The sequence below is a fragment of the Choloepus didactylus genome, chromosome 10 (assembly GCF_015220235.1).
Source record: "Choloepus didactylus isolate mChoDid1 chromosome 10, mChoDid1.pri, whole genome shotgun sequence".
Taxonomy (NCBI): Eukaryota; Metazoa; Chordata; class Mammalia; order Pilosa; family Megalonychidae; genus Choloepus; species Choloepus didactylus.
In genome coordinates this window covers 113249675-113276753 of record NC_051316.1, presented here as the reverse complement: position 1 = coordinate 113276753, position 27079 = coordinate 113249675, and the positions used below count along the sequence as shown (strand labels likewise).

At 42.7% G+C, this 27079-nt stretch overlaps 1 protein-coding gene across 6 annotated transcripts in view; it reads left to right on the top strand.

Moving 5' to 3' along the window:
• The window catches only part of PALM2AKAP2 (PALM2 and AKAP2 fusion), a 329309-nt gene that overhangs the window by 108636 nt on the left and 193594 nt on the right, over positions 1-27079 (top strand). For 5 of the 6 annotated variants that reach the window (XM_037798291.1, XM_037798292.1, XM_037798293.1 and 2 more), the window contains 3 exons: positions 13902-14016; positions 14856-14877; positions 18745-18846. In XM_037798291.1, the coding sequence (XP_037654219.1) occupies positions 13902-14016; positions 14856-14877; positions 18745-18846 (239 nt within the window). The remainder of the gene's footprint in view (positions 1-13901; positions 14017-14855; positions 14878-18744; positions 18847-27079) is intronic. The other variant, XM_037798297.1, reaches the window with a different exon arrangement.

The window sequence follows — 27079 nt, the reverse complement described above, 5'->3', positions numbered from 1 at the left end:
AGCCTCAATGAATGAAGTATCATCCATTTTTTTCCTTTAGGATTTAAAACCAGGAGCAAAAGGGATATTTTCGAAATGGGCATCCATCACAATTAGAGTGGAAGGTAGCGCAGATTTCCTTAGTTTTTATTTCCTGCAGAGATGGCTTTTTCTGGGTTCTAATCCTTATTCGTCCATCCTGCCATGAACCCCTTGCCACATGCCCCTATAGCCTTGACTTTTTCCACTGCTTAGCATTCTTGCTTTCCCTAGTAGAACCTGATCTGGCCCATAGAAGACCAGTTCCCCCAAAATCCTCTGCAGGGGAAGCTGTTTTTCTCATCCAATACATTAGTAAGTGCTAATGAATGTTGGCTCCTGTTGTTGTTCTTATATTTGTCCTGTCAACAATTTGCTGGAAATAAGGTGTCTGCTTGCCTGTTGCTTTTCTCAATGCCACTTCCACCACCATTGCTCAAAAAACGTTTTCTCTTTGGAGTAATTGCGCCTCTGCCTCTGATCTGCTTCCAAAATTTCTGACTTGAAGCTGACTTTCTCCTCATGTGTCTCCAACCCCTCTCCTACCTCAGCATTTCTGTGCCTGTCCTGGCTTTCGTTGCCCTTTTCAGTCTTTGACTCTTCCAACCCTTCCTTCTTTTCATAATTTATCAACTCTCATCTGCTTTCTCTTGTTTGATGCCCAACTTGGACCCCATGAGCACCATGTGAGTGCTGCTGCCTCTAGGACCCAGGGATGCATTGGGCATTTGACCCTTAATCATGTCCATTATTCCTCTTCCCAGCCCCAGTCCAAGTTCTCCGTCCCACTCCTGTACCATGGCAGGAACAGCCCTGGAAAACATCATGCAGGTGTCCTGGGTGGTTACTTAGCCTGCAGTCCTACTCCACAGGTGCCCATAACTTCCTGGAAATCCTGGACCCATCTGTTGCATAACCTCAGCAAATCCCCTAGGACAGTGGTTCCAAACCTTCTGCTCACTCCGTAGGTCTCTAACCATCCATTTGTGCTGTCAGTGCCAGCCTGTGACCTCCAGGCCTATTTTACTGAACTGGATCCCATTAGAAGATCTCCTCATCCTCTCTGCCTGGATGTCTCAAGGCATCCCACATATCTCTCCCTTTCAGTATCGGAAGTACGATTTTGTGTCACTCTCAAGGAAACAGCTGTTTTAAGGTCAGTCTTTTCATGTATTCTCTTGATTTCAACGCTTCACACCTGCTCCAGGACCCCTCCCTACCTGGTGTGGATTTGGGCAATAAAAGAATATGCTAGCAACACCTGCATCCTACCCTGAGGCCTCAGCAAAGATGATCTGGCTAAAAAGTCTTTTCATGGGACTTGTCCCTTTGTAATTCCAGACTTAGCGATTTGTATTGTTTCTTACCACCCTCTTCCCAATGGAGCTGTACAGTTCTCTCCTCAGTTTATGCTCTCTCCAGTCTCCCTCTGCCCTGAGTCTACTTTCTCACTGTCTACAATCATACTCCAATATAACCTTCTCCAAAACAATGCCTCCTTCAGTTTTTAGGATCCTTTCTTGTGGATTATTAGTTTGACTGCTAAACTTTTGGAAAAAGTCCTGACTCATGGTTAATAATGATAAATAAGCCAGTAAAATAAAATAAAATTTAAAATGGGACACCAATTTAGGGTTGCCAGATTCATTTTGACAAGTAAGGATAGCCAAAAAAAAAAAAAAAAAAAATAGTAAAAACAGACCAGCTACAGTTTTTGCTCATCATCATTTCACAAAAGGAAAAACATTGTTGAATAAAGGCAAATGTATTTAGTATAGAAAACACATGAACTTCTGTATTTCTGTCTTTGATGAAACATTATTTGGGATTCGCAAGTCTAGACCAGTGAATCTCAAACTTTAATGGGTACCCGGATCGCCTGAGGATCTGGTTGAAATGCAAAGTAGTAGGTCTGGGGCGGGGCCTGAGGGTCTGCATTTCTAACTAACTCTTAGGTAATGCAGTGCTGCTGATCACTGACCATACACCGAGTAGCAATGGTCTAAGGCCACATTTGCAACGTAAGTGAAAAGTTCTTCAAGTGCACAGAACAGAAAGTGACTGTAGCTAAATTATGGAAAGAGAGAACAAAAATGAGAGAGAGAATGAGCCAGAGAGAGAGAGAGATTGATTGATTGATTGATTGGAAGGAAGCTCCATATTCTTAGGATGGAAGGAGGGGTTGAATACTCAGGTCTCAGGCATATCAGGGATCTGGGTTTCAGGAACTAATGAAGCAGTCTCTTCAGGGTGTTGCTTGGAAAATGGTTCCCCTCCAAAGCTTTTCCATTCTTGGGTGGCTCCACTGAAGACTCAGATTGTTGAGCAAGAGTTCGGTTGGTCTTGATTGGTTATATTCTCACTCCTTAGAGATGTGGAGCTCTCTGATCAATAGTTCCACCAAATCCACAAGGAACTCCAGAGAGATTGTTTCCCAATGGAAGAACTGGATGTTCCTCCCAAAAGGAAAAGGGAAGGATCCTGGGTAGATAAATTTAACAGATGGCCCCTACCTTAACCTCTGTCACCACACTCATTTCTGAACCACATATAATATGGCTTCTGCTCCCATCATGTAACTGAAGCTATTCATAGGCGATCTCATGAATAGCTGTCTGCACTGCAAGACTGGAAAGGTGTTTCATGTGTATAGAGAGCCAAATCTTGACCCTTCCTAGTAATTCTGGCAGAGATTTTGCCTCTGGGAATCAGACTGACCCAAACTTCACAACAACAGCACACTAAATAGAAGCTGAGATATGGATTATTGTAGTTTGTGCAATGAGAGGAAACTTCCCTGCTGAGACTTTGGATGGGACAGGGAATTTGGGGGATGGGGATGGAGGCAGGGGTGGGGGTGGGGTGGGAAGGCACAGCTCTGGCTGAGTTCCATTTAAAAGGGTAATGAATTTCAAACCTTGCAGTTGCTCATTTGCTTCCTTCTTCTGCTGAGTCATTAATGAGGTGCTGGGCTGTGACTAGTTATGGCACCAGACCTTCAGCGTACTTCTGATGAGTATTCACTCAAAATTCGACAATATTTGGTAGGTGTCTTTTATTAATTAGAACTAGATATGGATGCAAGTCACAGAGACCCAAAATAACAATGACTTAACAAGATAGAAGTTTATTTCTCCCTGCAGTAAAAATCCTCAGATAGGCAGTCAGATGTTGTTTGGTGTCTGTGCTCTGTGAATCCCTCAGGGACCCAAGCTTCTCCCAGCTTGTCCCTCTCCTGTCCTTAAGGTTTGGTCCTTGTCTTCAGCATCCAGAATGACAGTGGAGCTCTACCTGTACGCATTTGCATTTCAGGCTTTTTTTGACCTGATGAAGAAAGGTCAAAAAAGGTTCCAGAAGCTGTCCCACAACACTTTCACTTACATCCCATTGGCCAGCACATCATCACATGCTACAAATTGCTACGAAGGATGCTAAAAAAATGTGGTCTTTATTCTGTGCAGCCCTCCACCCAGTGAAACTCTAGTGATTGTTTGCTGTGAAAGAAGGGGAGGAGAGAAATTAATGAACTCAATCTCCTTTCCGGTTTTACTTGTGCTAGGCACATAAGGACATGCTCAGCCTTCCTCTCCTCTGAGCAGCAAATGTTATCCCCGAGGTTCTTGTTTTGGCAGATTGGCTGAGGGGCACACAGGCACCCCACTTGACTGCTCAGCCCAAGAGGAGAGCACAGGCCTCAACTCAGCACGTTCGGCCAGTCTGTCAGCATCTCCTTTTTTATTCGGAAAGTATTTGCTGAAACTCACACTCATGTCATCTGTGCACTCACGTTTGCGTGTGTGACCCTACCCTGTGTCATCAATAGTTAAGAAGGTGGTAAAGGCTCAAACCTCTGTCAAGAATCTGCTGGTCTTGCTCACAGCTTGTTCAGAAATATACTTAGGATCCAGAGGTTTGGGGGAACATTTCTTCACTACCCTTTTGGCCTCAACTTTAAGTTAAGTGCTGAGTATATTCCATGAGGGAGCCCAGAAGTCCTCCTTCCCCTTGTCTTTCCACCCCTTTCCTTTTCTACTCTTCTTACCACCTCCCATTCCACTGCTGGGGCCCACTTCATATCACCACTGTTCCAACTTGGACGATAACTTCTCTTTGCCCTGGGTCTTCCCATTTCTCAGAGTGGAGCTCCTACAGCTCATGGTGCTTATTAGACCTGGTCTCTGCACTTCCAAGGGACAGAACTTGGACAATTAGTGAAAGTTACAGGGAAACAACCTTTGCCTAAATCTGTGTGTGAGTTTTCTGATCCTTGGCACTGTCCTAAGAGGGAATGGAGCTGCCTTGGTAGGTGGTAAGCTCCCAGTGTGTGGAGAATTTCAAGCAGAGGTAGGATAGTCACTCGGTGGAGTACAGTTCAGGGCCTAATCGCTGAAAAGCAGTTAGGTTAAATGGCTTCCCCTTCAATCTGACCATGGTTCTACCAGCATGAAGGAACATTGAGTTGCATTGTGAGTTCTTAAGGGAATGAGGGAAGAAAGAGGAAGTGGTCCTAGAGAGGATCAAGGATAGAGCAAAGAGTACTGGTTCTCCAGCCACACTGCCAAGGTCCAAATCCTGGCTCCATAGTAGCTCTGTGACCCTGGACAAGTCAGTGACCTTTCTGTGCCTCAGTTCCTTCATCTTTAAAATGGGAGTTAAAAATTTTCCTACCTCATAGGATATTGTGAAAATTAATTACCACAATACATGTAAACCATTTAGAACAGCATCTAGCACATAGTAAGCACTCAGTAATCCTAATAATTACTATTATTGTTATCTATATAACATATACAGCAAAAACAAGGTTAGAATTATTATCATCATACCAGTGGAGAAAGAAAAATGATGCACACCTGAGTTTACAGGCTACATACTTTCCAAACAGTAAGATCACTGGAAACCAAGTTTGTGTTAGGTCTGTACCCTTGGATTCAACCGACGGATGCCCAGGCAAAGGAAAAAATGATTGGTTCCTGGAAGTAAGAAGGGCAGAGAGGTAGCAGAGGATCATGGGAAGCAAGAGCTAGAGAGTCAGTGGCACTGTGTCCCTTTCCGCCGGCCTCTCCTCTCTGCACCTCTCTTTGTTCCAGCCTTGTTTTCTTCTGCTGCAGAGGGGAAGGAGTCAGGTTCTCAGCAGAGGCTTGAAGGTTAGGCAAAGCCAGGGAAGGTACAGCAGAAGGGAAGCACAAAGTGAGCTGTGCCTTGGGCCAGGCAAGGTACAGAAGAAGGGAAGCATGGAGAGAGCTGATGGGAAGGGGAACAGGAATGTTCAGGGCCACTCAAGGCTCCACGCTGAGCCCTGTCAATAAGAGGGCAGAATGGGCCGTGACTGAAAAGCCATGTAATGCACATGCCTCTGGGTAAGAGTAGGGAAATATGATATTCTCAGCCTTGGCCCATGCTGTCTCTTCTGTCTGGCATGTTTTCTTCTTTTTCCCACCTGGTGAATGTATCCTGCGAGTCCCCAGCTAACATGGCACCTACTCACCACCTGTATCGGTTGGGAATTGCAGTCATCTCTGATTAGCAGAAGCCCCAGAATGTTGCCTAAAATCATAACAAGAAATACAGAGCAGGACCATCCAGGGCTGGTACAGTGGCTCCATGATGCCATCTAGGACCCAGGCATTTTCTGTCTGCAGACTCAGCATCCTTAGCATCCTCTTGTTGTCCATTGTGGACCCAGGATCACTGCTCCACCTCTAGCATCGTGTCCCTTGTGGTGGGCAGAATAAGGGATCCCCAAAGATGTTCATGTCCTAATCCCTGGAACCTGTGAATATGTTAGGTTCCACGGCAAAGGGCAATTAAGTTGCAGATGGAATTAAGGTTGCGAATCAGCTGACCTTAAAATAGGGAGTTTATCCTGGATTATCTGGGTGGGCCCAATTAATCACAAGGTTCTTACAAATGGAAGAAGGAAGCAAAAGAAGAGAGTCATGGGGAGATGTGACTGCAGAAGAGTGCTCAGAGAGATGCAATATTGCTCAAAGCTTTGAAGATGGAAGAAGGAGCCATGAATCCAGGAATGTGCACAGCCACTAGGAGCTGGAAAAGGCAAGGAAGCAGAGCTTCCAGAGTGGAACAGAACCCTGCCACCACTTTGATTTTAACTCAGTGGGACCCATGTCAGACTTCGGAGTTTCAGAACTGTGAGATAATAAATTTGTGTGTTTTAAGCCACTGGTTTATGGTAATTTGTTACAGCAGCCATAGAAAACTAAGACATCCCTCTAACACCATGTCCTGTACCAGGCAGAAAGAAGCGAGAAGGAAAAGGGCATATGCCACTTGAGTCTACCCTTCTTCCCCTTTTAAGGAACTTTCCCAGTAGCCACATCTAACAATTCTGACTTACATCTCGTTGGGCAGAACTGTCCCTGGCCACCTTTACCTGCAAAGGAAACTGAGCTGTGTACTCGTTCAGCTGGGCACATTGCAGCCCCGAACAAAATAAGGGTTCTGTTAGTGTGGAAGAAGTGGAGAGCAGATAGTGGGCAGACAACTTGGACTCCCAGGTACACACTCCCAGGCAGAACTGAGTATTCCACAATACACCATTCTCTATTGTCACTCTTTCTGGGTTGTACCGTAATGGATGTGTTTACGTGGCTGTTCTCATTACTTGGCCAAGAACTCTCAAAGGCAGACATGTATCTGATTTCTCTCTCTGTCCCAGGTGCTCAGCACAGTGCCTGGTACAGAGGAGGTATCTACATGAAGTTGGATAAATGGAAATGAGTAGATGAAGCTGTAAATAAATTTTGAAACATTTTTTGAATGATGAATGTACTTCATAGAGCCATAGATCTTTTTATATTTCTGTGATGATGGTCTGTTGGGGTTAAGTAGATTTTATACAGCCATTTGGCCATGACTGCAACCTCATTACCAGTAAATTAAAGCTACACAGCTGCAGTGTGTCACCTTTCCTTATAGCTTCTTACAGTTTGCTTTTTTCTCAGAAGAAACTGAGCAAGCGGTCAGAGGCTGTTCTGTGTACCTGCCACAGCCCAAAGAGCCTCGGCTGACCTTGAATATAAATTACACTTCCTGTCCATTCTTTATTTTTAGCCCGGCAATATCTACTTGACTCCTCCAGAGAAGATTGCATTAGATTTCAGCCACGAATCTACAAAACAGTGGTGTTTCTAGCCTGGTGTGACACCCTGTTTCCTGGGAAGCTCCTCGGCCCCAGGACTCAAGTTTTCCACAGAAGCTAGTAGCTGGGCCAGCCTGCACCCTCAGAACCTGGCCCAAGGCCTCGTGTGAATTTTTAGAAAAGTCTGTTATTTGTGTATGGCTTCCTTAGACTCATATGAACTGTAAATTCCCCTCATTTATTCCCTTTGGGGTGAAACCCAGTTGTTATCTCAAGGGCTTAGTTTCGTTGTGGGTTTTTTTCTCTCTCCGTTCCTTCTCAGTTACACAGTATCATGACCCAAATCTTTCGCACCTGAACTATATTGCTGAGGGCACTGAAACCCATAGGGCCAGGGGCGGGTTGTGGAGACATGGTGGGGTCAGCCAGTGGCATCAGGTCACAGAGAATTGTTAACCACTTGTGGCCGCTTTGCTAGAAGAACTGAGTTACTTAGTGTCAGACATTCTCGACATGATCTTGTTTCTTTTAGAATCCCCTGTAGTGCCCAACTCATAGCTTAGCCAGGCAAGCTCAGTAAATGTTTGTTGAATTGGATTTAATCAGACATTAGAGTTTATGCATTTAACCCCTACACTTGGCAGATGAGAAACTCTGGGGTCCTGGGACCCTTGTATGGCACAGCCAATGAGATGCTGCCTTCTCAGCAGTAGGCCTTGGGAAGTATTTTTTAAATAGCAATTTATTGTTTTTATTCTGGTTGTAAAAGTAATACATGATTTTTTTAATTGGGAAAATACTGGAAATTATAAAGACCGAAATTAAAACCACCTATAATCCCATCACCCAGAGACAATCACCATTGATATTTTCCTATTTTCTCATTCTCACTTCTCTTGAAGTGTCACCTTGTATCTCTCCAGATTTCTCTGAGGATTGGGGGTAAGAGGAAAGGGGTAGATTCTGTACTTTCTAATCCTTAACTTCAGGTATTATTGAGATAAATACATATAAATAGAAATATCTTGTATCAGGTAGCTATTATCACAAAAATGCTGTTTAACAAAGTACCCTCAAACTCAGTGGCTGAAAACAGATATCATTTATTCTTGCTCACACTCCTGTGAGTAGGCTAGGGATTTGCCAGTCTTGGCTGGGCTCACCGAAGCAGCTCTAATTTAAGGTGCAGGTCCAACTGGGCATGGCTTCCAGCTGTGGGCTGGGTTCAGGTCTATTCCATGTGTGTTCATTCTGGGGCCCAGACTGAAAGGGCACCATTGCCAAGAAGCTCTCCTCACGGGGATGGCAGAGGTGAGGGAGGACAGACCCAACTCTGCAGCGGATTCCAAACCTTTGTTTGTGTTGTATTGGTGACTTTCCCATTGGCTACAGCAAGTCACTTGGCTGAGCCCAAAGTCAAGGGACAGAGAGGTATGCCCCACCCATCATGGGGCCAAAGGAAATCATATGGCCAACATCAGTGGGGCAAGGAAGTATGCTATTCCCATGGAGTTAAAGGGGGAAGGAAGGAAATATGTTTGAAAATAATAAAATCTACCACACCTCCTAAATATCTGCTGAGGTACTCTGTCCTTTGAGACTCAAATGGTAGCTGCTCAGACCCCACCTGGCCAGTGCATCATCCTCCCAGTCTATCCAGGAAACCTCTAGCCCCCAGCTCTTGGACCCCTTAAATTCGTTCCATTTATGGATCATTTGATCATCCCATGTATGTTGTCTCTGCTCCACACTCATTTCCCTCTCCATGAATTCCCCTCCCTGCAAATAATTTACACAGGTGTGTTAAGAAGATTTCACTGAACGTGTAGAACCACAAAGGAATTTTTTTTATCTCCATGTTGTTGGCCTTTTCTCCTTCTCAAGATTCCATTTGCATCTCAGCCTTCAGGCAGCCTCTCAAATCAAAGTTTGCTGAAGAACCCACCCTGGTCTCAGAAATCCTGAAGGTCTTATCTTGGCTGAGCCACAGCTTCATGCAACTTGCTTCAGTTTTGTTTTGTATTTTTTTTCCATTCATTCAACATACATGTGTTGAGCACTTGTGCCCTCCCCACAATGAATTTGTAATCTAGTAGGGAAAATTAATAATATATGTATACTCTGCTCTAACACAGAGTTTAAAGTTACTAAACCTCAGCACTATTCACATTTGGGCCCAGATGAGTCTTTATTGTGGGGGATGTGACTGGTTCATCTCTTTACATCTCAAGTCTGTGATCTCCGTTAGAAAAGGCCTGAGCCTTACCAGGTTGTGATTCATTCAGTTTGGGCTTCCTTCAAGCAACCTCCCATTCAAATAAGAGTATAGGGACAGATAGTAGTTCAAAAGTAAAGAGCACTTAGGACACGAATTCAGATACAACACATATTTACTAAAGGAACACTTAAGGTAAAAGGAACAAGTTTACAATGTAACATAAATGGATATATTACCAAGCCTGGGGACTTCTGCCCCTTCCAGACACAGCTGGATAAAAAGACCCCCTTGTCTGAGTACAGAGTATTTATAGCACTTTTGATTTAGAATACATTTAATTATATCATAGACTATTTTTATATTTGAACCACGGGTAATGAACTATGCATGGTGAACTACAGGTGGTGAACCACAAGTGAATCAAGAACAAAGGAAGGTAACTCACGGCATTATCAGAGATTTATACTTAACCTTGAATGTCTACAAAACTTTACTGAAAATATTTCTACTAGTTAAGCTATGACTTCTGTAAGAACAATATAACATACTTTTTACTTATATAAAAACTAAAAATCAGAAGAGAGATTACTATTACCTATCTCTAACTTATTAGTATAGTTTCCTTATTTCATTCTATAATTAGATTAGCCATCACATCATGTCCCTCACATTCTCCTTTTTCACTTGGGCAAGTTTGGCTTCTCCCTCAGTACAATTTTCTAATATAGGACTCAAAGGATATGAGTAATCTGTCCCAGTTGTTATAATAAGGCCTTTCCATGTTTTATCATTTGGAAATTGAACTTGAGTGGTTTTGGATAAAAGTTCTGCTAAATATGCTTCTATATCAGAAGGAATAACTGGTTCTTCACTATCAAAACAGGAGGATCAGGTGGAATATGAGAGCAGCAAGGCTCCTAAGCTGTCTGATCCCCACAGAGAGAGAGGAGTCAGCGTCCTCATTATCAGATTCCTCAGTAGAGATATTATCCTGTGACATGGACGTTCTGTGCATTGTGGGGTGTTTAGCAGCACTCTGTCCTCTACCTCCCAGTGACAGTAGCAGCTCCCACCCCAGGTGTGACAATCAAAAATGTCTCCAGACATTGCCAAGAATCTCCTGGGTTGAGAACCACTGGTCTAACACATAGTAGACTTGATAAGACATCTGATAACCCAAAATAACTTCCTAAGAAATATTCAGTGGAGGGAGATGTTATTTCCTGCTGGTGAATCTAGAAAATCCTCATGGGGGAGGTGGCACCTGAATTGAGACCTCAAAAATGGATAGGATTTTGAGATGAGTTTCCCAGAGAAAGAAAATATAAGTCACATATGGACAAATAGAGAGTAGCTCTGTATGACTAAAGCATAAAGTGAAATAGGACTGTTGGTAAGAGTAGAAGTCAGATAGGTACTGGGAGTCTAGACCCCGTAGGACCTTATAAGTCATTGTAAGGACTTCTGCTTTTACTCTGAATTAAATGTAAACCAAGGGAGGATTTTGAACAGAGGAGTGATTTGATCTGAATTAATTTATTAAGACCTCTGATGCTATGTTGTGAATAGATTGTAAGAGGGTAAAGTTGAAAATGCAAGACTGGTTAGTTAGGAGGCTATTTGTTATATTTATGCAAATAACAACAGAAGACGGTGACTTGGATCAGTGTTGTAACAGTGAAGGTGGTGAGAAGTGTTTGGATTCTGGATATGTATGAAAGATAGTCAGTAGGATTTGTTGATGATTAAATGTGGTTATGTGAGAAAGACACATCAAAGAGACTCCAAGATTTTTTTTACCAGGGCAACTGGAAGGATGGAGTTGTCATTTACTATGATGAATACCTGGGTAGGAAAAGTCAAGAGGAATTTAGGTTTAGACGTGTTAAGTTTGGAATGTCTGTTAGACATCCAAGTGGAGCTGTTCAGCAGACAGATATGCAAGTCTGAACTTCAGGATAGGGGAGAAGCTAGAGATATAAATTAGGAGTCATCAGCCTATGATTGGTGTTCAAAGCCATGAGACTGGATAAGATCACCAAGAGTGGGTGAGGATGGAGAAGAAGTCCAAAGCTGAGCCTTGGGACACATCATTTAAAGCCAGGGAGGAGAATGAAATCCAGCAAAGTAGACTAAGAGGGAAGTACCAGTGAATTAGGAGTAAAACCAAGAGAGTGGGATGTCCTGGTCTGCTAGGGCTGCTGTAACAAATATCACACAATGGGTTGGCTTAACAACAGGAATTTATTGCCTCACAATTTTCAAGGCTAGAAGTCCAAAAATCAAGGTCGCAACAGGTCATGCTTTCCCCCAGAGTCTGTAGCATTCTGACAATACTCCATCATATGACAATCTCTCCTTGTACCTGCTCTCTGATTTCTGCTGATTTGAGCTTCTGGTTTCTACTGACTAACGGAATGTCCTCTGTCAGTCATGTGGATTAAGGATCACCACGATTCAAAGTGAGTCCACACCTTAACTAATAATATCTTCAAAGGCCCTTTTTACAAATGGGTTCACATTGACAAGAATGCAGATTAAAACTTGAACATGTCTTTTGTGAGGTGCATAATTTGGTCCCCAACATGGGGTATCCTATAAGCCAAGTAAGAAAATATTACTGAGAAAAGGGAACAGTTTACTGGGTCAGAGCTCCTAAAAAGTAGGATGAGGCCTGACAATTGATCTTTGAATTTAGCAGCAGGGAAGTCATTAGTGACCTTGACAAGAGTAGAGTAGCTTTTTGTACAGGAGAAATAATACCATGTTTCTGTGCCAATGGGAATGCTCTAGCAGAGACGGGAAAAGTTGATGCAGAGTAATAGGTAAGAAAAGGGAGGATATCTAGTATACAGGTAGTGGGATGGCCTTAACTAGGATCATGGCCAGGTCAACTCTAGAAATAAGAGGATAAGGTGCTGGCCAGTGGGTGAGATGGAGATGAGGCTTTGGAGACTCTTTGCTAATTCCGTGGTAGGTTCTGTTCTCCACATTAAGAACATTCTCGGTGAGACTGTCTACCTTACTGACATTATGTGTTAATATTTTTCTTTTTTATAACAGATGTATCTAAAGCTCTATTCATTTGGAGGGCACATATTTGGAAGTAGGGCTTGCCTTTATAACTCAAAGTAATTGCTGGAAAGTCTCATCCATCTAGAGGTCTTGACACCCAGGAAGGAAACAGAAAGGCCTCTGAGGGTCCATTGTGCATCCCCAAATTCATACCTAGAACTTAGTGGTCCTTACCCCTCAGAAGAGCTCGCTCTGAATTCTTCATTGTAGGTCTAATTCTATCAGACTTGGTTAGCCAGTGCCAAGCAGCAGATAAGAAGAAGGGGAAGATTCAGAGGGGGTGAGGGAGAGGACAGGTACAGACAGGCACAGACTCCACAGCAAAGCTTCCCGCATGGCAGAGGGGAAAGAGCACAGAAGCAAAAACCAATGAATGAATAAATAAAAAATAAATTCAGACCAAATAATTCTAGAGGCACAGCAGTCTGGAGTCCTCTGGGCAGGGTACACCCCTCCCTAACACCCAAAGGCATTGCTACAGAACAGCACCACTCTGGCACACAGGGTTTTGCAAGGCAGGGAATGTGTGAAATACTGTAGAACCCGTGGAGTTCGTGCTCCTAGCACAATGGCAAGGGGCAGGGTCTAGAGTGAGACCTCCTGGCTTGAATCCTTACTTCAGTGCTTTGCAACTTCCAACTGCTTGCTACACCTGGCTAAACCTTAATGATCTCATCTGTAAAATAGGGATTCCCTACCTCATAGGGTCGTGTGGAAGGTTAAAATAATCCATGTGAACTCTTGGCTCAGTTTCTGGCACAGAATAATGCTCAGCAAAGACTAATGGTTATTACTATCACTTCACTGAAAGAATACAGCTTCTGAGACTCCTCCCAAATCATAGCTGTAGCTGCTGTTCTGGAAATTCCCAGTCTTCTCATAGCACTGAAATTTCCCATTAGGGAAATACATAGTGTGGTTGTGAAAACTGGGAAAGTTTCAAAAGAATAGAGGCAGCTGCATCAATCTCCTTCAACTCCCCTCCTTTTCTTGGTAAAGGCCAATCCACTGAGGGAGATGACAGCAGGCTTCTGAGGGTGCGGCCACCAGCCAATTCTCAGCAACATATTTCTTCTGAGCAAGACCGACCCTTCACCCATCCAAGTGCAGGTATTCTGAGACAGCTAGGAGAATCTGAAGCTATTTTCTTTCAGATAGTATGTCCTATGCTATACAAAAATAATCTACCCCCAAATAAAAAAATGTGTGTATTAATAAGTTTGAAGAGGAGACACCAAAGCATATGGCAAAGTCTGGCTATGAACTAGTAAAGGAAGCTCTGGGTTGTTTTCTATTAGATGATGTCTGCTTAGTGATAGAGCTGAAAACACAGGATGCTCTGTAATGGAAAACCTTGGCCTGGAAATGCAGCATAACGTAAAACAGGCTGCCAGTTGGGTAAAAGTCACCCAACAGGAAGGAGCTCCTTTCTTGTCCATGAATGGCAGGACAGTGAAGTAACATGTCCTCTGTTTGTGTGTCTTCCAGGCTGGAGCAAGAAATACAAGCACTAGAAAGTGAAGAATCCCAGATATCTGCCAAAGAGCAAATCATCTTAGAGAAGCTAAGAGAGACAGAAAAATCCCTCAAGGACTTTCAAAAGGTGAAGAAAACAAATGTGATTTCTCTAAATTATATCCAGGAGGAATGAAACCCTGGCAGGCTGGGCCCAATTGGAGAAAAGGCCAGTTGGTGTTGATGAGAAGTCTGAGACACAAACTCTGAAATGAGGGGCAAATCTGCGGGGCCAGGTGCCATCCCTGAAGCTGCAATGTGTGTCCTGCCTGGAAGCAAAGAGGAGCCATTAAATTAGTCCCAACCTCTTACGTGCCTAATGCCTGAAGGTTCTTCTCCAGAGGACCCTAGAATTCTAAAACCGATTCTGAGCAAGCAGATCAAACACACTCCCAATGGCTTTAATTATACTTAGGCTTTGCTTTTTGAGTCTTTCCTTTATAAACAGGCCAGAGACAAAATCATATCAAATGGACATGAATTCCAAATACAAAGAGTGTAAATACAGGAAATTTTACTGTATCTAAAAACAGATGGTGCCATGTAGCAAAGAGTAAGACTCCATAAAGCCTGTTGGGTGCTGAACATTTTGGGACTTTCCATGGATATAACTCCCATTTGCTCAGGTACCTGTCAGTGTAGGAGAGCAACCTGATCAAAAAATTCACTCTACAATGTTTTTTTTTTTCTGATGTCACTTCTCCAACATAACCAAAGGTATTTTCTGGGTAATCTAAATAAATTCAGGGAGAAATTCAGAGTGAGATGGAAATGGGGAGCCTTTCCCTTAAATTTTGGGATCCCAACAGAAACTCCCCACCACAGTCAAATTGTGTCTGGGCCTACGGGAGAAAAATGGGGTTAAATGTAGAAGGGATTACGTCCCCAAAAGTGTAGTAACTCCTTGCCCTGCTTTTGTTTCCACAGAGCTTCTCCAATACGGATGGAGGTAAGTGCTCTCCGCCCTGCTGAAGGTGAATGTTTTTCTCAGCTTAGCGGGAAAGAACACCAGTGCCATCAGTGTGTTTCATTAACACAGGCTCATCAGAAGATGTGATGTGTGGGTTTAAAAGGGCAGCGGAAGGTAGGGGCAGCCTTGTTTGTAGGGCACAGAGAAGGTTCTCATCCCAAGTCTTCACTGCCTCTCTTCTTTGGGACTGTTTCTGAACTCGCTGTTTTTAGTCTAAAATGGGCTTGGCTATCCTCCCTGTTCTCCTCAGGTTCCAAAGGCTCATGGATTCAGCTTTTCTTGAAAGGTGCTCAGCAAAGAAGAGTGCTAATGTCAGGAGCAGGTCCCTTGCAGGAATGAGCCCATTAGTCCTGTTAGTGAGGTTCTGGGGTCAGAACAGATGTCAGAAAGTTGTCATCTGGTATTTAGGACACCTTTTTGATTTTTCTTTAATCAGAAAACTTCCATTTCTCCAGGCTTCCAAGGAAGTGGTACTGGGCAGAACTTCCCTCCCCTTGAAGGGAGGCTGGCCTGGAGTGCATGAGGAGTGGAAAGCAGCCCTGGCTCCCTGACCCCATCCTGGATGGGGCGTTTCTCCAACTCTCCCTTCTCTCCCTTGTCCCTGCCCCCTGCTCTCCTTACCTGGGGATAAACTGTGGGCCTGTGTGGTTATCCTCCTTCATCTTGCTCCCTGACCTCAGCTACAAACCCACGGAAACTGCCTGACTCCCACTTCTACTCTGGCCCTCAGCTAGACTGCTTGAAGGTGCAGGACCTTCCATGCAGGATCAGATACCACCTGTTCACCTGGCCCTTATAAGGGCACCTTCTCAAGTGGGAAGATGATTGATCAGGGGCCAGAATGAGAATTGGCATCAAGATGTTTTCCCAGTATCATTTGGAAAACTATGGGGAAAAGTTTAAAATGCATTTTTCTGCATTAGCCAAAGGCGTTTGCCCTAAGGATAGTTAGCTCTGGGTTTGGCAAAAAAAAAATAAAAATAAAAAGCTGTTTTGATTTTTTTTTTTTCCCCCTCAGCATGTAAAGGCAGGGGATCTGGATTTTGGCTCCTGGATCATCATTGTGAAGGTTCTCAGTTCAATCTCTTGCTTCCAGTGCATACAGGCAGGGATGAGTCAGGGGCAAGCCATCAGGGACTGCAGAAAGAGAGGAGCACCTGTTACACTTCTAGGGGGACACAGCTGAGCCTTCTCTAGTGTGTGGCCCATCAAGGCACTTGTTCTATACCTTGGAGGTGGGGCATGCACTAAGGAGGTGGTCTTGCCTGTTTGGGGCAATTAGAATGACAACATGGGGAGGAGAGCAGGCCTCATTATAATCCACAATAATGCAACGTGTCAACCTGGATGGAGGGCGAGGGACAGTAACACACAGATACACACAGGCCTGAAGCGTGCATATTGCCATTTTGTGCTGTCATCTCTTTTTTTTTTCCCTCTTCCCTTCTCAAACCAGGACATTTTGTAGGCTTCTCTCTGATAATTAGGAAGGGAAAGAGCCTGCATATCATATCCCTGAGAAGGCTGCATGGGGCATGGAGACCTATAAACCTGTAAACAAGTGAAAGTGAAGCTGTGTTATAAACTCTTGCCAATGTCTCTTTCAGTTTCACCCTTAACTTTCTCTCCAATTTCCTCCTGCATTCCTTCCCACTATTTTTATCTGTTCACTCTTGATGTGAAACCTTCAGCCAAAATTGGCAAAGGAAGAGACCTGTCCTGGGCCTATCTTAGTCCTTGCTGTATGAGTCTGACCTTCCTAGCTTCCATGGTGACTTCCCCATAGCAAAACCTTCATATCACTTGCTGGGAAATCTCAGTGTGTCCTCAGTTGTCCACAGTCATGTTTTAAAGAGAGTTTTCATCAATTTTGTTTCTATAGCTTTTGCTATTTGTGTTCTTCACACCTGCTGTAAATATTTCAGCAGTGCCGAACTTAAGAAGAATCACTCATCTTAAATTTCTACCCTGTAATCGATTGCTCTCTTCCTTCTCTGACAGTGGGAAGAATAATTATAGACTTGGCAGGAGAAAGGCAGTTTACTCACTGAGGCCACGCAAAGAAATTTTTCCCGCTGAAGCTCTGGCAGCCCCATCTGTCGTTCCTTGTACTGGCCCATCGATACCCCCTGCCTGCCTAACCTTGGAGTTTGCTACTTAAGGATGTACTGGGGAGACGGCTACTTATGTCCTCCTCCTGCTTACGCCCCCTCACCACTCCCTTGTCTCTTAACAGCATCTAAGAGTAATGTAGCCCAAGCACTCCAGGAGCTGTAATGCCCCAACTTATAGCCAGTCCACACCGGGCAAAGGTCTCTCCATCACCCACCCCCTTGTGGCTGGGAGCTGCCCCCTGGAGGAGGCTGAAGTATAGTAGAAGGAATCACACGCTCTTGGAGATGCAGAATCCCCTGTCTGTGAGTGGCTTTTGTTTCTAGCTGCTAAAAATTTCAGTAAGCACAGATACCCTAGAAACTCTATATTTATCATAGAATGTACTAGACACATATGTGACCAATCTGTGAGGTCTCACTTTGTCTTAATGGCTTGAGCCTCCATCTCATTCGATGGCAGAACGTCAGGTTTATCAAAATCTCATTCCCACAGATTTCTGGAAAATCGTTGGTGAAATTTAGGTGTCCTACGTATCTGTTCTGGTTGTCTCTTGTCCCCTAAGCTGTTGAACTAGCCCTAGATTGATGCTCAATGGACTACTGTTAACCTTGGGACAGGCTTCCCTCAAGCCGATGCTCCTGCCTTGTGCTGGTTTGGGGCACAGACCCTTCCCACAGCTCCACAGAATGAAAGTAGAGAAAAGGTGGAAACCTAGATTGAGTCTTCAAGTTCAGACATGTGGCTACACTCAGAACCCTGAGCTCACATTCAGGCCTATCTTTAGGGTGCCCCTGGGGCTGCTTCACAGCTGTCTCTCAAAAGGCCATCATCTCAAAGGGCCAGTTTTTTTTCCTTTCAATGAGAGAGCCTTCATCCATGTCTGCTTGGCCCAGGATCCAAGTCATAACACGAGGAAGGAATCACATTACATAGAAATCAGCTTTCTGCCACCTTCCTGCACCTCTCTCGGGGAATACATAGTTTCTTCTCCTTGTCTCACCCCAGTGCTTTCCTCCTGTCCTCTGATACCTTGATGTACCTGCTGACATTCTCACCCCCCAGGATCTCATCTCCCTAAATGGGCTTGTCAAGGTATTTTCTGGAGCAGAGCTGATTGTCTCCCCCTTTGGCACACAAATATTTCTTGCGTGTGAGCTAATGGTGAATTCACTAGCTATTATTATTTGGAATCTCAGGGTTTTCTTGCTGAAACATCAGCCTGGATTTGGAAATCATAGGGTAAATTCTGGAGGGTTTTTTTATGCATATAAAATTGGTCTTCTGAACATATCAGGCACATAAAGCTATATTTCCAGTTCAGAGAATGAGCCCCAGATCTATTTTTCTGTACTGTTTTATGCACATTTCTACTCTGGTGTCCCATATTTGGTCAATTCCGTCAAGTTGATAATGGTTCCCACTGTCCCATCCTGATTCTTGTTTTCCCCTCTAAACCCACTGAACTACTAGAATCTAGAGAATTCTGGTGAATCTTTTAATACATAGAGTGGCCCTGGGACTTGAGCCCTCTGGCCAGGTTCCCTCCTGCCTCAGCTACTCTGCTGAATGCCAGTCACTGGGCAAATGCTGGTCTTTGTTTACCCTGATCCTCTTGTTCAGTGGCTGCCTCAGCGGTCCATTACGTAGGGCAGACAAGCTGCTGTCTCGACAGTGAACCCGTTGGGCCTCCCAACACTGTGCCTAATTGTATTCCCTGTTCTCTGCTACCAGATGCAGTAAGTTACATTTCCTCCCAGCTCCCCGACCTGCCAATCCTCTGTTCACCAACAGCAGAACCGTCACCTGGGGAGGACAGGACCAGCAGAGCGGCTGGTAAGTCCTGGAGAGCTATTTGGTTTTAGAGCCAGGACTGGCCATGGGGCTTGCATTTCTCTTGAGTTTCATTAGGGGGATGGATGCCCAGCTATCCTTTCACAGGGGGACCCTGTCCTTCAGCTCACAGCATTTACAGTGGCCACAGATGGCAGGCACTGGCCTCTGGTGAGAAATTGGGAAAAAAATGGCAGGGAGAGTTGAGGAAATTCTATAGTGTTTCCCAGCAACTTCAGGGTAGTTTGTCTTGTATTCGTGGTCTGTTTTTCTGTCTTTATTTTCAAAGTTAATCTGTATTTTGCCTCCAGGGATTGTTATTTTTTGTACTGGAATTCCACAAGATCAAAAGAGCTATGATTGAAAATGGGTGGGAAGAATTTTCAAGGCTTATGTGTATATTGCTGGAACCCTTTGGGAACAGAGCTGTTTGTGTGTTATGCATGTGTACATGGCTGTGTGCAGTGGACCCCTGACCCTTTCACCTCCTTGTCTCTGCCTGTGCCCTGCCCCATTCTCACTAAATTTTTTATTAAATAAAGTGTATTTTGTTATGTGCCATAACATGTTATCTACTCTGGTATAATTGGGAAAGAGGTAGCAGAGTTTCTTCCTCCTGTTTCTCAAAGTTGTGGATTTTAGATAATACATTTATGACTGTAGAGTATATATCGAGCTATACTCTGCTCCATTCAGCACAGATGTTCTTTAGAAGTCAGATTGGAAGGACCCAAACAGTAAATCTGTCCCCTAGTCCTTTTGCTCTGCTGAGAAATGCCCTGAGGGCTAGGGGGTGAAATTAAAAAATAAAATGCCCATGGTCACAGTTCGTGACAATGGATGTGAACTGAAATATGAACATCAAATTTTGTTTTATATACTCTAGGTAAGTTTATGTTTTAAAGAAATCACATAAAGACTCTTTTATCAAAAAAAAAAAAAAAAAAATCGTGGACTTTTAAACCAGAGGAAACCTTTTATATAGGCCAACCTGAATATTATCTAAAGCAGTAATCTCTTCTTTAATGTAAAAATAATATAAAAAGCCAAGTAAGTATTGACGCAGTTGTTATGTGCACTGACTAAATTTAAGTATCTACTGAGCATCTCTGTAAAAATCCTGGCATATTACTGTTACATACAGACTCACAAAGTTCTAGGGCTGGATGGGGTCTTAAGCAGTGTCTGGTCAAGCCCAGGCAAGGTTCACGAATACCTGGGCAATACGGCTAAACCGAAGTCTGGAGCCTACGGTTGTGCCACAAAGGAACCGCTGGATATGACTTAAAGTGTGTACTCTTTAAGTGCTCTGATGTGTGCTTGTGAGGTCATCTTTGGTAATAACTATTCAAAAGTCACACACTTCCCACTTTCTATTAGCAATTTGGGTGTTGAAAATTCACAAAAGTTGTGGGTTTACAGTTTCCCAGCCCATCTCCCCATGTACCTCAAAGGACATGTAATGTGATACAACTAATGGATCAATCAATGGAGGGGGTAGAGACAATGTATGAGGACCAATTTTAAGAGAGAGAAAAAGGATTTGAACAGCCTTGATAGTCAAGGATTGTAAAGTCCAAGAGTAATTTGCCAATCCTATTTTAGTGCTGGGTATGTAGGAATATACGTTATTTTGCAACCTAGCATCCTTCCAAAAGTATAATGATCCAGATATTAAATGCATTTTTTAAAGTATTATGTGATTAGATTCTTTTTAAAAATAAGTTTATATGTACCTTTGTTTATTAAATAAGAACTAACTTGCATGATTGCGTCTATTGTGGAAACACATATAAGCAGAGTCAAGGAAGGAATCATATTTGATGTGGTAAACACCTTTTGTCCAGACTGTTTTTAGAACAGGGTGTTCAGATTCATTATTATTATGACACTTGTTACTGGAATTCTCCTAGATGTAGTCCATCTTGCTTTATGAAAAAGTCTTTTTTGGCATTTGTACAACCTCAGGGTCATTTTTATAAATGTCACTTGTCATTACTCATTACTCAGTATTATACAAATATTCTGATTATTTGGGGTCTGGGAGTTAAGGATTCTGTATAAATGGGACTTGAGAATCAATGCAATTCCAATCCAAACATTGATTCCTGGCCACAGCAGCCCTGCTAAGAGGTCCTCAGCTGGCTCCCACACCCATGTGATGGGAGTGTAATCTCCCTTAAGATGGCCTGTCCTGTCTCTAGTTGGCTTGGTGTGTTGAGAAGCCCTTCTTCTGGTGAGTGATCATTTTTCTGCCTTTATCTTCTACCCACTGGCCCTTTTTATGCCCCCAAGAATCACTCAGAACAAATATTGTTCTTCCTCCACAAAATTTCTCTTCAAGTATTTGAAAATGATGATCATTTTCTATCTTCCTAGATCCTCAGTCTACACCCCCGTTACCCCACAGACCGTTTCTTCAGCTGGTCCTGTATGATGACCTTACTTTGGGACACCCTCCACCATCCCTATCCCCCTATTCTGAAGACTCCCCTCTGTGTTGCTAGTCTCCTGAAGCACAGTGCCCCAAGCTGCCCAAGGCACTCCAGGGTGGACTGAGCACCCACACAGTGAAGCCTGAGGCTATAGACCTGGTGGCTAACTTCGCTGGCAGTCAAGGCCTTTCAGCTTTAGCTCCTAAAGTAAGGCTGCAAAGTCATTTTTACAGGTGCCACCACTCCGCCTTGTTTCCTTTATCCAGTATAATTATTTTGCAAAATTAGTTTAGTTGAAATGTGCAGTCCTCAATGGGCTGTGATCTGTTCCCCCTCAAATTGTGCCTTCTGTTCACACCTAGAAGAACCTAGTCGATTCTTTGTTTCTTAATCTCAGCAGACAAAATTAGGATGAGCTATATGCCTTTCTGCCCTTTGTAGATTTGATCTCTCTCTGTTACTTTTCTTCTTCTTATTAGATCGTCAATGAAGAGTGTTGAGGGGCTCCATGGAGCTGCTCAGGAACCATAGCAGAAAATAGGGGAGAGGCGATGTAATAAGACTCAGTACTTAGGGCTATGGTTCATATGTAGCAGATTCTCAGACTTTGTGTTGACATATTGTACTTTTACATCAGATTTCATCTGAACAAAGGGTTTAACAGTTTTGAAAGTAGAAAACCCTGTTCTCTATTGTTGGGGTCTTTATAGCTTATGATTATGCTACTGCATAGTCTCACTTTTCTTCTCAATCCAGTATCACCTCAAATCTGCAAAGCAAGTTTTCTTTCTTTTTTTCCATCATTTCACTGATAAAACTGTTCCATGGTTGGAACCAAAGTAACAGCCCCTTGGCACACCATTAGCAGTCTCCTGGGCCATGGTCATTCAACCAATATCAAGACCTGATGGATGTCTGACACCCAAAGCACTTGTTTCTATCTTGTCAATAGGAATATAAGGGACTTATGATGATCCAGATACACTGTATCTCTGGTATTCACCTGATCCATCTGTCCAGGGACCTTGACCAAAAAAAGTGAGATTTATCTGCATAGCTTCTCTCTGATGAGTCCATGCTCAATGTTGGTGGGCTCTGCTCTTTGAAAACCAATTCTAGAATTTAGCTATCCATGATGTCAAACTTACTACTGTAGTTTATAGAATCCCCTCCTTCCCATTTTTGCAAATCAGAACAGGTGTCACCCTCTCGCAGCTTTCCAGGTATTCAAGATTCCTGACACCAACTCGTTGACAAGGGAACTGGGACCTGGGTCCCAAAGGGCTGACAGCATTAATATTCCTGGGGGCACCATGGTTTTCCAGTCTTCCCACCTGGGCTGAAGTGCCCTCTTAGCAGTCTTCCTTCTGGCATGTTACAGACCTAAGATTATTCTTCGTGACCAAAAAGAGGCAAGCCAAATCAGATATGAATAATTGGCTTTTCTCTTTCTTATCTTTTATTACACCCTTGCTAACTTATTTTTAGTAATATTAAGGTATCTTGGGAAAACAATTGATTTTAAAAGTTTTGGTTAAAGTTGTAATTAAAGATTAATTTCTGGAGTGAGAGAGAACCCGCTCTGAATCAGTTTCCTCATTTTCATTGTAATTGACATCACAATAGCCAAATTTATATTTTCAACCTCAATAGAAGGTATGAACACATATATATGCATGATCATATCTTCCAAGGGATAAGATTGCACATTTTTTCCTTCAATAAGCCAAACGTATGCATTGCTTGTGTACCACATGCCAAGTGCAGTGCCAGTTACTGGATGTTCGAGATATTAGAATGACCTTATCCAAACCTACTCTCTGCTGAGTGACATTTAGAACCTGACTGTTTGTGGCCCTCCTACTGTATTTTACACATCACTGACTCACAAGCAACACAAGCTGTTGAAAGTACCATAGAATGTCAGAGCTGGAATGGATCTAGAGATTATCAAGACATACCCTTCATTATACGAATGGGGAAAAAGTGAGGCCCTAAGATGGGGTGTGGTCACATCCATTGCTCTTTATTCCTCCTTTTACTTCACATATGGACACTCAGCCTTGTTCCCTCTTCCACTCACTGACCATATCACATCAAGGGAAGTGAGCTAGGAGAAGCCTGTGTCAAGGGATTGAACAATTTTTGAAATTTCCCACCTTCATGGAATGGAGTATCTTGTTTTGTATGTTCGTGAAAAAAAACAGCAGGCCTGATTCTAAAATGAGGCCACTGGACCCATCCATCCCTTATTTGTGTCAGGTACTTTTGTTTCCTCTTCTTGGGCTCCTTATAGCCCTGGCAGTTGCTCTCCTTTGCCAAAGATGAAGGTAACAGAGACCAAGAGAGTATATGGAAAAAGGGGAATAAGATTGAATCAGAACCAAGAACTGTCTTGTCCTCAAACCCATCTCTTTGGGCCTACAGGATACCAGGCCACAATTGACTTGTCATCCCTGCCCTCACCTTTATTTTTAGGCATCTTCCCCAGGAGTCTCACACTCTACCCTACACATGTCTGCTTTCAGAACCTAGAGACTGGAGTATTCCAGCGCCCATTAGAGTTGTCTCTGCTCCTTCGAGGAGCTTCTCCTGTTGTTGAGAGAACTATAGGGGAGCAAGAACTAAGTGAACCAAACACAAGGCTCAAAATCAAAGCACAAATTCAGTCTCTCTTTTCTGTCCCTTTGAAGAAACTATTTATCCACATTGGTTCTTATTCCTCCTTTAATGAAATGAATGTGTTACTCAGCTGTCTCACTAGATTGTTGGAAGGAATAGCAAAAATGCTTCACGTAGGCCAATCTTATTGTCATCAGTACAATGTTCAGAAATCAATTATTAAATATAGCATTACAAAGATACTTCCTGACTTCAGTCATCCTATGAAGGAAACTTCCACTGAACTGTCTTTTATCTCTTTTTCCTCCCAGGACATTTCGCAGAACTCTTTTTCATAAACATTTCTTTACATACATGACCTCTTTCAAAATCTCCTTGAGGGGCTCTCCAGAAAACCTCCTCCCCCAGCAGCATCCCCTTCTCAGTGTTGTTCATAAGGTGAATCCAGACACCAAGCCCATGTGAGCCTAATGACGACACGGATTGAAGTGAGCATGTGGCATGCGCCATCTTGAGGGAAGACAAGGGTGGATTAGAGAGTGTTCTTTGTGGTTGGAGATGAGAGCATGATAGGACTGGGAGGTCCTGGGTATAGTCTACTTGGCAGCGGTAGAAAGCAGAAGAGCTTTTAAAATTGTATTCATTAAAAACAAAATATTGAACTTAAAATGTGTCTTATTTCCCTACTCAATCATATCCATCTCCACTCACAGTTTGAAATATCATTGGCTGAGAACTGAAGCAAAATATACTTATCCAGAAACACTGAATCTAAGCATTCACCCCTGTTTTGTAGTTTTCTGCATGCCTAAACAGAGTCTCAGAATATCCATGAAGACTAAATCTTCCCTTTGGGTTAAGCAAAAGCTTCGCAAAGTGTACACCTAATTTCCTCTTACTAGACAAGAAAGTGAATGCACTCAAAGAATGGGGGAGCATGCTCTTATGGGGTTTGTGAAAAATCTGGAATCCCTTTGAAGCCTCATAGTTTCACTGGGAAAAAACGAAACAAAACACATGAATGTTGCATTTTATGGCATAGCATATCTAGGTTAATTTTATTATTGAAATACGTTAAAATACAATTTTCTATCCTTGTATTCTGGAAATATTGAAAAAACAGTGTACAACATGTAAGTGTAAATATGTGACCCTGATGAAACCATGTCACATGTAGTTTGGTCCCAGAAACATATCACATTTTAAATCATAAACCAAAAAAAAAAAAAAAAAAAACAACTAGAAAGGAATTCTGTTTTTTACCTACTTTTCCCAAAGGATATTAAAGGGATCTAGTTCATTTCTCCATCCAGCAGCACTTCTCACTTTCCCTTTGATTTCCTCCCCATATCAGTCTCCAGAGCAGCATTTACCAATGTAAAATAGTTCAGCTCTATCCATATCCCACACAGCTTTTACTTTCTCTCTCACTGAAGTCTTATTTTCTCAACTTGTAATTTTGTGTATCTATTTAATCTTTCTAGCAGAAAACTTCTCCTCTTTATCCCTCTTTTCTGTCCAGTATTGGACTGGGGTTAGGGTGGCAGAGAAAGGAAAATTGGACCAACATAATAGGATTCTTGTTGGCTGGCAGGGGAGAGGGAAATATAAACATTTTCATGTTAATAATGTTGGTCCTATCACATGTGGATATAAAAATAGAAGTATTTTTATACCATGTTCTATATTGATTGCAGGTCAGTGTGTCTTTTGGTTCACATATTACTAGATACTTCGGTGATAATGAAGTATTGTACCTACAAATGACAGTTATTACCTTCATTATTTATAAGTATGTCTCATGAGTGTGCTCCTATTCACAGGACAAAATATTTTAGCCCAAAATTGTGTTTTTAAATATAAGTGTGATATTTAAAGAACAGGGTTTTTTAGAGTACCTGTTGAATTTTAAATGCCTATTTCATATCTCTGGTTGAATTAGAATTCTCATGGGATATTTTGTGGAAAATCAGGAAATAACCGAGCAAAATCTTTCTGTTGATACCCTGGTCATTGTTGGTGAGCCCAGATACCTCTATAACAAATATTGATTGGCCTCTGACTGTGTCACTTGAGGAAATTCAAAGTCTTTGTGCTGAACAAGTGCAACTTTAAAAATGGATACAATGAAACTCAAGCATGGGATTTTGCTTCATGATCTTTTTAGTTAAGTGGGAACAGATCGTGTCTTCTTATGCAAGCAGATGGAACAATGTCATTGCTGTTTTTTTTAAACCAGTTCAATTGGTAATTACTCTGTGTACCTTCTCAGTGGTGTTATATTATGAAAAGCATTGTAACTAGAGTAAGACAACCAAATTAGACTCTTCAATTAGTAGCATTCATTTCACAGATTTATATCAAGTCCCTTCTACACAAAAGGCTTTGAGGTAGGTGCTGGGGGAGGAGGAATCATAAAAAAGATGAGTCAGGCCAGAAGCTAGTCTGCAAAGATCCTAAAAATCTATTGGAGCTAATAAAACATTCCCACAAGTAATTATACTGCTGAGTAGAAAGTGTTGTGTCTTCAGAGAGGTTTAGAAAAAGCATTCAGAGAACCTTAGAGATAACTTAAAGATGGGAGGATGAAAGCAAACTTATGGAAGAGAGATCAGTTGACAGTGGCATTGATGGATGAGTCATATTTGGATGCACAGAAATGCAAAACAAGGACATTTCATGGTGGTGGTATTTGGTTGTGCTAGTGGAAAGGAAGCGATAGAACATAAGGTTGGAAAGAGAGTTTGAGTCTTTTTAACAGGTTGGGGAGCTTGTAGTTATAAGGAAAGGACTCAGGGCAATGATAATCAGGTATCACATAGGACCCTGCGAGTCTGCCGGTGGAGAAGGAATGAAAGGCCGTCTAGGCAGAGGGACTGCAGGCTGAAGGACAGACAGTCACTGAAGGATGTTGAGTATTGGTTAGAGTGAGAAGTTTGTTATTTTCAGGGTATATTAGGACGGAGTGGAGCTGGAGGACAAAGCTAGAAAGAAAGGTTGCGGGCTAATTTTTTTTTTTTATTATTCAGTTTTATTGAAATACATTCACACACCATACAATCATCCATGGTATACAATCCATTGTCCACAGTATGATAACATAGTTATGCGTTCATCACCACAATCTATCTCTGAACATTTTCCTTACATCAGAAAGAACCAGAACAAGAATGAAAAAT